The sequence below is a fragment of the Nuphar pumila genome, chromosome 13 (genome assembly GCF_984573655.1).
Source record: "Nuphar pumila chromosome 13, dmNupPumi1.hap1.1, whole genome shotgun sequence".
Classification (NCBI taxonomy): domain Eukaryota; kingdom Viridiplantae; phylum Streptophyta; class Magnoliopsida; order Nymphaeales; family Nymphaeaceae; genus Nuphar; species Nuphar pumila.
Window position 1 is genome coordinate 91,378,713 of NC_143261.1, and position 14,026 is coordinate 91,392,738.

Consider the following 14,026-nt stretch of genomic DNA (forward strand, 5'->3'; position numbering starts at 1 on the left):
AAAAATGTTTTTTGAATAACTCCGTGAAAGCCCGTACAGAAAGCTTCCTTTTTTAAAGTATAGATCTACTATTTAATTGTGTCATGCACTTGTTCGTGTGAAATTCTTTAAGCAACCGCGGCTTGGGATATGAAATGAGACGAGCTACTCGTGGCTCGGCTCATAAACAGCTTGTTCAAATTTGCAAAGTAGGCTTCGAAAGCTCAAGATGATCATATATATATATATATATTACAAGAAACAATTATTTATTTTGTAAATAAAGTAGTTTGAGCTTAGCTTAGTAGGTTTAGAGTCTAAATTTTATTATTTTCGACTTCAAAAAATATATTGTTAATTTGTAAATAAACTATCTCAGTTTGTTTAGTTGGGGTTTGTCATGAGCTCAAGAAACGAGCCGAGCTTGAACACCCTCTGTTCAGTTCTTTCAACTTGTTTATTAGCCCTAACCATGGCAGCCTTATTCTTCTAAAATACTTGTGTACTTACTGGATAGACCACCAGTCTACACCGTTTCTTTTATTTATTTATTTTCTTGTTCTGAACCTTACCAATACTATTTACATAACTTGTTTAGTAGGAAACACATTTTGGACCGCGCAACTACAATGTGCAAACAGGTTTTTCGAGAGCTTCAAAAATTGGAAGTTTTCGATGCGGCAAAGTTTTTGTGAGGGAAATTTTTGAATCTTTTTTTGACGTAGAAAGCTGGGATTAATTAGGCTGTTTATTGAAATGATAACAGTAATTACATATTTACAATGGAGGAATCCATGTTGGATTCAAATGAAACCATTGTAACGTTAACTCAAACTCAATGCAAGTTAACCACCGATCAAACCACACTTGGAACACGCCTGTTAACAAACAAAAGCTTGCAACAATGACTTTTATGGTGCCAAGAACCAGGGGCGTAGCTAGGGGGGGGCAGGACTGGGCTGTTAACCATAAGTACGGCAGGCTGAGTCAGTGATTTTCACTTTAATGTTACTGGATTTTTAGGGTCTGAATTTTACAAAGCTCTTCCCATCTTCGCTGGTTGGTTGTAGAGCGATCAAGGGGTCAGATCAAGGTTTCGTCAAAGTCGACCCAAATCTGCTTATAAAGATGAAACGTGGATCTATTTTCGGGTTTGGAGATTTCTCAGATCAGATATATAAGAAGCCTGTTTCGGATCAGATTTCCTTTATTAAACCAAATCCCTCACTAAAATATACTTTCAGGCACATTGGACCCGATTCTAATATGCCCAAAACAAATACTTAATGGCTGTTTGTATTATTATTAACAAGTGAAAATCACTGAACGGCAACTTCGTGTTGTTCCCCGACACGTGGCATATTGTTGGTTACCATAGATGGTAAAAATGGTTGGGATTAGGCATTTGACCCAAACCCAGCCAAGTTTTACAGAGGTCTTCCTTTCAGGTCCCAAATCATTTAATCAGAATCCAAGAGAGCCTGATTGACCTAGTTGGTTTGGTTCAAATGGTAGTAGTATCATTGAATCAACTAGCACCACTGGTTTTACCAACTCTTGATTTCTTCTTTCTCTGTTTTTTGGGAGTTCTTCTAGCTAGATTATGCTGATTTCTGGGTAAAAAGTTAGTTCCAAAATCTGATATAGATCTTGCACTTCTGAAGATTTTCTTGGTTACTTCTCGGCTTCTTTGACCAGATTTTCCTTTTCGGGTATCAGACTCCGATTATTCCAGCACCATTGGATTGCTGTTTACTTTGAGAATACTTGTTATTTTGTGCTTATTTGGTGCGTGGTGGTGTTCTGATCGAAATAGGCTCTTCGGTGAGAATTTTATTTCGGATCCTTTTTCCTGTCCCGTGACCCGTATTCTTATGAATCGGGTCATATAAGAAGATCTTTTTTCACAGGAAAACAGATTTTGGAATTCAAATTTTCTCATTTTGAAAAAAAAAAATTTGGGTGTCTGTTTCCTGCTTCTTCTGAGTGGGAACCCTACTTAGAATATTCCTTAACGTCATTATAGATATAAGCAATAACAACAAGATGGTGTGAATAGAATGCAAGACCCGGTGCCATTATTGATGAAGCAATAATGGCTTGACGCATGACCGTAGTAGAGTAATAACAGTGCGATATTTATGTCACAAATATTACCTATCAATTAAAGGGAACAAAACTCTAACCGCTAATGCATGAGCATGATGGCGAGTTTTTTTCTCGCCACTATTGATCCTCATCCTTTTAGAGAATGATTGTTTGACTGATATAGCTACGTCCTAACCAAGGGTGGGCATCAGGCCGGCCCAGTCCAGGCCCGTTTACCAATGGGCCAGGCTTTGACCCGGTTCTTAATGGGTTCCGGTTTGAAAAGCAACATGTCTAGTTTTAAAAGTCATATTTGACTTAGAATACGGTAAAATTATTGATCCGGAACTGGTCTGAGAGTTTGAATTCTACATCAGAATATCTCTAGTGTGATTATTAAAAATAAAAAATAAAATAACTCACTAGCTGGGAGATCAAATACAAAACAATTGAATAATGGTTATGATAACCCCAACTAAGTTGGGGTAATTCGTGTCTAATTTTAATCATTAATGCTTGAGATCGATGATTAGTTTTATGGTTGTATTTTCTTTATTTGTTTATTGGGTTGAAAATGAATTGATCTTATCATGTAACTAAACAACTTTAATTACAGAAGGAAAACTGCACGGTACCTACTAACCTATGTAAATAAATATCCTCTGCCGACATGGATTGCGCTAATGTAATAACAAAACGTTGTTTTCTTAAGATCTAATTGTCAAAATGGAATCAAATTTTATATGTCCATTCTTACTCTAACTGACAATAACCTTGATATTATCCAAGGGTTAGACCAATCATTTGCCAACACATAGCCAAAGTATATAATTTTTTTTTTCACAGAGAAAGCTAGTGTTATACAACCATACCATCAGGGGTTCGAACTTGCAAGGTCCCAACACAAGGTGACGTGCACTAACTGCTCCAGCCAGACAAGTGGAGCCCCCATTGGTAAGTATACAAGGTTGATGACTTAGCTGCATTGGGTTAACCTAACGAGCTTATGGTTTCATGCCCGCATGCATAAAACTCCACAGACCAGTTCCAAAGGGCGTATTTGATGGTTTGTCCATGAAATTATGGAACAGAAGAATGGAACGAACAGAACATGGTTCCGTTGGTTTCGTAACAACTGTTTCAAGTCCAACGTTTGTTTGAACCGCACTCTCCAACGTTTGTTTGGACCGTACTCTGATGTTGTGTTCCAAATGTCCAATGTTTGATGATGATGTGCAGACAATTTAGACGGTCATGGAAAAAAATGTTTAAAATCATTTACCAACAAAATATTGAGAAATTTTAAAAATAAAAAATAAACCCCCCAAAATCATTTACCAACAAAAACTTTGAAATTCTTGCCCTAACGATTTTTTGACCCATCCACGGGTTTGGACGGGCGATACAGAGGAACCGCTTGATGCTGCCATGCTTTGCCAGCCTCATGTCCTTGCCCCGATGGTTTTCCAGCAAGAGTGTCCCGCCGGAGAAGCTACAATTGGCATCACACTATGTGAATTAAGCTATGTGAATGCATGTAACCAATGATACACCAACTTCTCAAATTTCACACAATGGAGCACCACACTAAGAATCGATTGGCATTCACAAAGAGGAGGACAAATTAGAAGGGTTCAATCCTGTTCTTGTGGGCATTCAGAAACAGAACAAATCGAACAAAATGACACCAAAAGAATCAATTTGTCCAAACAACAATAGAAGGACGAATTACTATTAGCCAATACGCATTGCACATAATCATCCTATGTAAAAACCCATAACGTTCAAATTGATTTCCTCCACAAATAATGCAGAAATTCACCAAAATAAGCCAAAAAATTACCAAATACTCATTCTCTTTTTCTTCTGGGCATTTGATCATCAAAGTGCTGAACGAACAAAGGAACTTATGTAGACACTTCAGAAATGTGCAAAGCCTGTTAGAAAATCGTATGGGCCTACATATGTTGAACCACACATCGTAAGTCTGTCTTAGGTTCAAGCCCGGTTCAGGTGGTCTAATCCGGATGGGCCCAGCAGTATCTCAAATGGTATGAAACACTATGTGGAGAGACCTTCCCTGTCTAAAACTCTATAATGGGTTAAGTTGAGACAGAGTTCTAAATACATTAGGTTGTAGTCCCCAAACCTTATATTAAGGCCCTCTCTCTTCAGGTTCTCCATTGTCAGAAAGAGATTCAGTCTCTCTCATCAGGTTTAGAGAAAGGAAAATGGCTAATGTACAGGTTCTGAAAGATCATACCTGTCAACGATCAACCAGAGCGCTATGGATTCAGGTATAACTTTTGCTTTTGGTTTTGTTTTGTTTATGATTTCAACGATTCAGCGAGAGCATGTTATCGATCATGTTTTAGTTTTTGATGGATTTATGATCCAACAATTGGTATCAAAGCACATGATTTTGTTGAATCGTTGAAAATATACGATTTTATGTATTTTATATTATTTTATGGTGACGATCCATTATGTTCATCGGATCGTCGTCAGGCAGAATGGGGTTCAGTCCCCATTGTGATTGCTGAGAAAGAAAGGTCATGATGCCCTACGTTAGGTTGTCGTTCAGATGGTGTCATCCTCCCTTCTTGATCTTCAGACTGCCATCAGGTGGAGTGGGGCTTACCCCTATTTGGACCACCAGACAGGTGATCATCTAGCCCGATCGTCAAACGGTGGGAGGATGAATGCTCTGCTCATCGATTCTTGGTCTGACAGGTGTCATCTGTGGTTTCCAGACATCACCACACTCACCTTCGTGCCGATATTGATGATCGACCTTTGGTTCAGCCTTCCGCCTCACAGCGACGGCGTCAGGCCAATCTCAACCATTAGGATGGTGTCGGGCTGTGATCTGCCTCACGGTGACAGTGTCAGACCATTTTTTTTAGGCCTTCTTTCTACAGTTTGCATCGCCAGCCAAAGGGAGATGAGTCGCCCTCTTTGGATCATAGGGGATACGATGGCGCATCACCATTTGGATTGCCGAATAGAGCATCATCTGCTCAGTTCATCAAACGTCTGCAGAGTCAGCGGTCATTCATAGCCGAGCTTAATGGCATCGAGGGTTAGTTTTAACCATTGTCGGTGCCCATCAAAGATCGACGAGTATTCAGGTTTGATCCCCCCCCCCCCCGCTGATGGGAAAGGGCATTATGTTCGGCCGACCGTCGGTGGGATTCATTGCCTGGCTCAAGTTTCAGGCATCTATGTGATTCGGGTATCAGCCGGTTCAACTTTTGGATGTGAGACGGTTCGGCACCGTCAACCGATTTTATCGGGCCAGGATTGTTTCGGCTTTTGTACATAGGACTGGTTCGGTTCTGTGTATTGTTGGGCTCAAGCCTCTTAGCTGACCTGAACCGGGTTTAGTGATCAGATGAGCTAAAACGTATCAGTTCCTATTTTCAGAAGAGGTAGCTGACTGGTTCAATCCCCATTTGTTTTGGGGATTGAACCGAGTCAGGTCACACTGTTGTCCGGGTCATGCTTTTAACCTAAGCCGGTTCACCCTCTTTGCACCAGACCGGCTTGGTCTTGTGCTTCTCTGGGTATAGGCCTCACCTCTGACCCGAACCAGGTTCGACACCCAGTCCGGAGGGGGGGGGGGGGGGGCAAGCAGGTCTTAGTTGCCTTAAGGGGTGAAGCTCTAGTGACCCGATTCAGCCCCATTTGGTTGAGGGGCTTAACCGAGTCTATTGTTTTATATGTGGACCGGGTCTGGTCAAGACTCGATCCATTGCGCAGTGTTGCACCCAGTTGCAGTGCGCCAGGTCCTGCTAACAGGGCAGAAAATCTGTGCTCTATTACAATGGATGTTTTGACCTCAAAACTGACCAAACGAAACAATACAATATTCTAAATTCAAGCCTTAGATGTGTAAAACACTCTATTATTTTTTATTTTATTTATTAACTTCATTTTCAAAACGATATTGATTTTTTTCTAAGATTGGTCGAACCAAAAAATGAAGACCGTATAACCAAGGTTCAAATTCATATAAGATCTATTAAGAAAGAACAAGAATCATGTTATAATCCATTCAATCATGATTGTTGATGCCCTAAACACATTTATAACATCATACAACACATCTTTGATCATATTTATGCTAATCTTGTTAAAACATTAACATCTATTATCCAAGAATTATAAAACCTTCATGGAACATCTCAAACACAATTCCATCTATGCAAGAATCACAAGAAACCTTAAACAATAAGAAATCGTAGTTTATTTATGCAATAACATATTGTTTAATCAAACTACACATGAACTAATGTACCATATATGCTCAGATCAACTTTTTTTTATCATAAAACATCAAAACCTTAAAACATTTTTGCCAAAACCTTCTTCAAAACAATTTTCGTGTATCTTTAACCAAGATCTATGTAAGAGCCAAATTTACAACATCAAGATCGATAGAGAAACACTGAAAACACCCTTCTATATTCATTATACATGCTAAACAAACAAATAAAATACAGATCTAAATACTCACACGATTTTTGTTTTTTAGGGTTTTGAAACTAGTCTTTTCCAAAATCATTTTATCAAAACTGATATTCCCAAATACCATTTTTGGTTTTCAAAAATGTTTTTTATGTAGATCTATTAGTTATAGACATTATAGGCATATATTACATGTAGATCCAAGCTTTGAATAAAAAAGAAGGTATGCTAATGCATCCCAAATTTGAACACCATAAAAGTAGAGATTTATTACTCAAAACATGTTTTCTACAACGACACTATCGCTTTTTCTTCTACATGCACCTCATTTTGAGCTTGTTTAGACCTTCACCAAGGTAGTTGCAGGTCTCTAATGGAGGTCTAGACTACCTTTAGGGTTAGGAGGAAGAAGTTGATGTGAGGAAGGAGAAAGGTTTGTTGCCAGCGTGGAGATGTGAGGAAGATACAGAGGGCAGTGAAGTTGCCAGCGTCGGACGTCGACTGTCGTTGTCGGCATCGAGCATCACTGTCGATGTTAAATGCTAAGGTGAATCCTTCTTTTCGCTTCTGGTGGAGGTACCTGCATCAGGGAATCTTGCTCACTAGATGGCCAAGCCTCACCAGTTGACTGATCCTAGCAGAGCTCCAGTAGTAGACAACAAGTGAAAAAAAAAACTTTCATTGGGTGGTCACCAATCTCTGACAGCCACTACTGCCGGTATTAGAGGAGGTCGTAGAGTCCCCTCCACTGATCTGCCTAGCCCACTGGTAGTGCAGTAGAAGAGAGAGAGAGAGAGAGAGAGAGAGAGAGAGAGAGAGAGAGAGAGAGAGAGAGAGAGGAAGAAGAAGAAAGAGGAAAGAAAAAAACATAAAAAAATATTAGGAAAATGAGAGAAAAAAGAGAAGAAGAAGGGTTGAGAAAGATTCATTTTTAAAGTAAAATTATTGAAATACCCTTTACCTTTTTCTAATATTCATCTCTGTTGATATTAATTATTACTCATCCTATTTGGTAATTCTCTCTATTGAGTAAGATTACGGAATTATCCATGTCACTTTCTGTTAATTCCTCCTGTGCCCTTTTGTTTTTTAAATAGGGGCCCTCTTTTCTGGAAAATTTCAGAAAGAGGCATATTTTCTGAAAAATACCTAAGACAAGGTTATAGCTATGTTTTTTTTCAAAACAAACTCCCAAACTTTTTGAAATTTTTGAAAACCACCTAAACTTTTCTGTTTAACTCTATGATTTTTTGAAAGTTCCGTTTGAGGGTTTTAGTTTGTTATTTTTTCCCATAACAATCTTCTAACTTTTTGATATTGCAGAAAAGTGGTTTGATTTATTGAAAACCTCCCACTACTTTATTTTGACAAAAGCTGGTTTGAATCTAGTTATGATCCGGATTAAGGCTTCTTAAGGAAGGTAAATTTAGATCAAGATTAGCATGATGGGATTGAAAATTTATTTATATTGGCATAATTGATCCATTATGTATGTGTGCTTTATTTGGTACCACTTTGGATCTTTTGATTATATAAATCTAGTTTTTTATTCAGTTTTATGATGGACTCAAATAAGTAGCATGCTAGATACGTTTTGAATCTAAGTGTGGATAATCCTTTGTTTTTGTGGTATGGATCCTGTTTTGGTCCTAATTTATATAGATCTGGTATGATCTAGAATTGATCCAATTTTTATGATGGATCAAGGTGTAATTGAATCATGATCAATTAGATCAAAGGTTTGGATCAAGGAAGGTGACAGACCTGGTCGAATCCGATAAAATATTTTGGATCTAGTAGAAATTGTATAGATCTGAATAGATCTAATTGAATGAGTTTAGGTTCGGTTGAATGTTTTTTTATTTAAAAATTTGTATTGAATATGCTTGCACTATTATTATACTTGAATGGGTGATCTTATGAGTTTTTTAGGTTATCTGGATGTTGAGTAAAATAACTCTACATGGATCAAGTATTGAGATATAGTTTGAAATTGTGTTTTGACTCAAAGCTCATAATATGATATGAACCCAATTATGATTTGATGCATATATAATTTGTATTGTTTCTTATTGAGTCATCTTATTAGACGGATTTAGTGATGAATCTGAAAAAGTATAATGCCTGAATATAGGATATGAATCTAAATTTGATTCAGGTCGTACAATGGATCTGGATAATATCAAGCTAGATATTTTGACTTAATAATATATTTTATATGGGTCCTGGTTTGACCCAGATAGATCTACATAAGTACAATGTTGGACATGTAGTGTTGATCCATTTGAATTTGGAACATAGGGATATAGATTTGAACAATGGTCAAATCTCTTGTGAAGTATGATTTTGCATAAATTATTGAAGCTTACATGAAGATTGATGATAATGTCTAAAGTCGGTTTTGGATATAGATTTTTGAGTTGATCCAATGGATCTAAATTTACACGTTCACAAGCTTGTGGTTTGATTGCTTATCATCATATTTGATATGTTTAAGGCCCTAGAATGAGCTTATCATGTTTCACATATCCAGATGGTAATGCGATAACTCTCATTGGATATGGATCTGGTGCATATCTAAATTGTATTTGGATATGAGGACTTAAGTTTTATTACTTGTAGTTTGTAATTACTTAATTCATATATTGCTTAAATGTAATATACTGAAAAAGTATGAACTGAATTATAATTTTGCATATGCATGCAGATATTTATTTGTATATGACGATAAATAATCATCATAAGTCATGCTCCTTATGGTTTGTTGTACGAATGCATGGAGGAATATTTTTATGTGTTAGATGCTTATGCATGAAATACAACATGATGGTATTTATATTTTATGTCTATTTAGATCTGAATATATATCGATCCAAAATGATCAGGTGGTGGTTAACTATATAAAAATTTAAGCATGTTGCATGGGATGATGATGCCCATGGATAATGAGAGTATTAAATATGGTAAAAGTTTTGAAAAATGAAAGTATTTGTTATGTTTGACAAAACATATTTTATCATTGATCCATGAGTTGATGAAATCCATAATACTCTGTTAGACTGCATATAGACACAATGATACTCGATGGTATGATCATGAAAGAACTATAAAAACCCATGAGTAACTAAGAAAGTGAGACCCCCAATATGATGTATTTATTTAAATATAATATTGCACATTAAGGGTTATGATTTAAACTATGACATGATGAGAAACCTATATGATTATGTGAAATTAGTACATGCAAGGACAATGTCATGGTTAAACTATAACATATGTTGAAAGAATCATGATTCATACAATGATGTAAAACCCACAACCTATAACATATAAGAAAAACATCACTTCGATTATATGAAAATGATAAAAAATACATATAACTATGTGATAAATAACTCATAGCATGTGTGAAAAACCTTATATGAATGTGAAAAATAACCCATAACATGTAAGAAAATATCATATTTATATATTAATATAACCCTTGGAATTGTGCACAACTTATTAAGTGCATGTTTTGTCATGAAGTATTATATATGATACACCAGTTGTGATATAAGATGGTTGTTCATCCCATATGGCCAAATGAAAGATGGTGGATCCGGTGTGACTATAGGGTCATACACCAGAATCTAAGGAGCCACACGATGGTGGATTCATAACTCACATAACTTGCGAGTTAAAATCCCATTATAATGTATTTAATAGGATTTAAAACCTTATTCAAGGCTGAGAAAAATGGCTACCTAAGAGAGGATTATAAATCCTCAACCCCTGTGCACTGAAGGCTAAGACCGAGGTTGAACCCCCTTAAAGCAGGCGTTTTTTGGAAATTTCTTGTCTCCATCTTCTTCCCTATTCTCTCTCAGTTCTCTCCTCGTACACTGTGCACACCAGGATCCCAGGATTCTAACAGTATCCCTGTTCTCATGTGATTCTCACCCAAATGCCAAATATATATATATATATATATAAAGGTAAGCTGGGGTTAGGAAGACCCCTATCAGGTATACAACTATACCACCATTGGGTTTTGAACCTGCAACATCCCAACACAAGGTGACGTGCACTAGCTGCTTGTACCAGACAAGCAGAGCCCCCTGTTGGTAATGCAATCATATATTTACCTCATGCTAAGCCCCTAATTCAAAAAGAGCCAACTACATGTGATTTGGATAGGGATGCAAAATGTGGGATTTTGGATGGAACTTTTGCAATTTAAGGGCATTTTTTATGCAGCGCTGCTGACAGCCACCCAGCTCAACATTTCTCGAGATAATGGAGACCACGCCCATCTAGAGAAATGTCAAGATGGGTGGCTGTGTGGGCAATGCATAAATGCAGCGGCGCTTCATTTTGTGTGAACACTTGCAATTTTTGGCTGCTTCAGATCCAACTAGATTTAGATCCAGAACCCAAAGTCAGATATCAGCCACCTCACCTGTGTCCATAATAATAGGTATGAAGTCTACTTCGAGTGAGAGTCAAAATCTTAGCCTTAGTTACAGTCCCCCACCCAAGGAAACCATTTTTCGATGCTCAACAAGAAAAGTGCAAGGAGAGGTGTGAACCGATTTTCATAGAAAAGTTGTGTTCGTGTTCTCACGTTTAAGGGTCGATTGTTTCACGCCTTGGAAACGACATTCATCAGAAACCGAAATTGGCCTAAAAACCCTCCCTTTAGGAGGAAAATACTTCCTGAAAGTGGGTGGGGGGGGGGGGAAGGTGTTGGTGTGGGCCCCACTCACTCTTTTACTACACCTGGTGTTCGTTTCCACTCAGGCGAGATTGAGCGCCAGTGCAAACGACCCCTTTGCATTTCTTATTTTACGGGTTCCCACATGTTTCTTACAGAGTTGTTTGTTTCACCTCCTTAGGAAAGAGACTTCATTTCATAGGAAAGAGGGGCTCTGTCACAGGAAAATGGAAACGGCTTGAGACAAACGCAACGCCTTCGGAATCAATACCTGGCATTGTGGGTCCCACAGCCGACCAAATCCCCATTTACAATAAAAGAAATCAATTTTTGACCTAACCCTAAATTTTACCGTTTAGGTTGGTGTCCACTGAGCCCTTGTGTTGACGAAGACTCTCTCTCTCTCTCTCTCTGCGTCACCATAGAATAAAATTCTAGGGCACAATCCAAAGACTATCAGACTCCCACTTGCTGTTTCAGAAGGGTAAGGAAGTGGAGAAACCCTAACCCTAGATCCGATTCGAAGGAGTGGAGACAATGGAGCCCTTTCCCACTTCAATCCCAAGAAGAGGCAAGTGATTTCTCCCAACCCACTTCCTTTCTTTTCGTTGCACGGGAGCTAACATTTCCACGGCTCGTGAGTAGAAAAATCGGAGCGTTCATGGAGGAATTTGGTTGATGGTAGTCGATTCCGCTTCTGGTTCTCTCTTAGGTCCTGGTATTTGCATTTTGATTCGTTTCCGATTGGTTTCGCGTTGTGGGTGGTCGTAGTTTCGAGGTATTCGCGATTGGTTTCGGTCGAGAAGGGGGATTCGTAAGGTTTTTGGTGGGAGGAAGCTTTTTTCTAGGGTTGTGATGTTTAGCGCTTGGATAGAGGTTGATTAGTTTTGAGTTTTGAAGGATGGTTGTGGAAGAATGAGTATGGGGAGTACTGAGGGATCGAAGATGGCGTCTACTTTTCACGTTTAGCTTCTGCTTACCTTTGTTCTGGCCATTGAGGACAATTTCTGGTGCAGGAGACGCTTACAGAAGTTGGTGGTGCAAATCTGGTCTGTAGAATTGCGGTACGAATACGAAATCGATGGATAATTCTGGATTTAGTGGGAATGGTAGGCACGGCGATCACTTGGGTATGAATACCCAGTCCCATAAGATAGCGAAGAACATAAGGAAGAGTCCTATTCACCAGTCTAACTATGCGAACGCCAGACAGCAACAACCTCAGCCTCAGGTTTATAACATCAACAAGAGCGAATTCCGAAACGTAGTCCAGCAATTGACGGGTTCACCGGCTCAGGAGAGGCCGGTGCCTCCCCCAGTCCACCCCCCTAAGCCGCCTAGCATGCGCCTGCAGAAAATCCGGCCACCACCCTTGATGCAGATCAGTAGGCCTCAAGCTATTACTCATCCAGCTCCCGTGCACGCTCCCTTCAACAATGCCGTTGGATGTAATGCTTCACCTGTTGCTACCGTCAGTAATAATAGCAACAATACCCACTCCAATTCTCTGTTTTTAGCTAGACCAAACAGCCAGAACTTTCTGCCTAGCCCTACATTTCAGCCTTTGCCGCCTCTAACGCCGGGCGATGCGGTATGGGCCAATGCTGCAGAATCACCTATTTCTGCTTATATGCGCTACCTTCAGAACTCGATTGTGGATCCTGGGCTTCGCCCTTCTCAGCAGCAGCAGCAGCAACAACAACAACAACAACAACAACAACAACAACCACAACAACAATCAATGCCTCCAAGTTTGCTTCCTACACCACCTCCGATGCTGCCAAACCCTCCGCTTCTTCCTTCTCCCACTTCACAATTTCTTTTGCCTTCTCCTGGTGCTTTTATGTCACTCCCATATCCCCGCTCACCTTTCCCTTTGTTATCACCGGGATCTTTCTTCCCATCACCTGGCTTTAATTCCCCTTTCTCATTTCCTTCTTCATCACAACCAGGAATACTAGGACCTGGACCGCAGCTTCTCCCGCCTTCTCCTGGGTTTTTGTTTCCTCCATCACCTGTAGGTAGATTTCCCATTTCAAGTCCCAGGTGGAGGCAGCAATAGCTACTTCCTGGATGTGGAGCACCGAATTTTTCCAGTGGGGTTGTACCTAGAATTCTGCCCGTGCTTCTTGTTTATGACTGGGTGGTAACTGCGATATTGTGTTACATGCTTTTTTCTTTCACCTCTTTGTAGAAGAGATGACCAAGTTGTAGCAAGTTGTTATATATATTGAAGGACACATAATTCAAGACTCTTTTCTTTCTTTCCTTTCTTTTTGTTCCTTTTGTTGTTTGTCCTTGTCTCTTTTTTGGACTTGTATTATGTCACTCAATTGTAAGGATAAGTTCAACCACTTTTTATTGGAAAAACAACATTTTTGTTTGTTACAAGAGTATTTCTTCTAACCATTCAATGCCATAAAGCTTTGGCGTAGATGAAAATGTGGGGTGATGTTTCATAAAATCATATATCATGGACATGATTATGGAAATCTCTAAAATTAGAGACTTGCTCATGGTAGTTTATTTTGAATATTGTCTGTCTTATACCAGGCTGCAGTTTGCAATTTGTGGCGAAGTGACTTCTGAGTAATAGCTTCTATATGTAATACATTTCAAGTTCAAGATTCTTTTTCCTTTTTTTCCCCTTTCTGGATGTGTGTGCATGAAGGGGTTACATTGCTATTTCATTACTTATTGCTGCTCTGAGGCATCACTTGAATTCTTGCTTGTACATCTTTGATAAGATATGCTATATATATATATATATATATATATATATATATATATATA

At 38.8% G+C, this 14,026-nt stretch overlaps 1 protein-coding gene across 1 annotated transcript; it reads left to right on the forward strand.

Moving 5' to 3' along the window:
• The first annotated feature begins 11,644 nt into the window (after nt 1-11,644).
• On the forward strand, nt 11,645-13,626 carry LOC149819145 (uncharacterized). Its single transcript, XM_089984948.1, has one exon. The coding sequence runs from the start codon at nt 12,315-12,317 to the stop codon at nt 13,293-13,295; it is 981 nt and encodes a 326-aa protein (XP_089841074.1). The 5' UTR covers nt 11,645-12,314; the 3' UTR covers nt 13,296-13,626.
• Nucleotides 13,627-14,026: the final 400 nt, after the last annotated feature.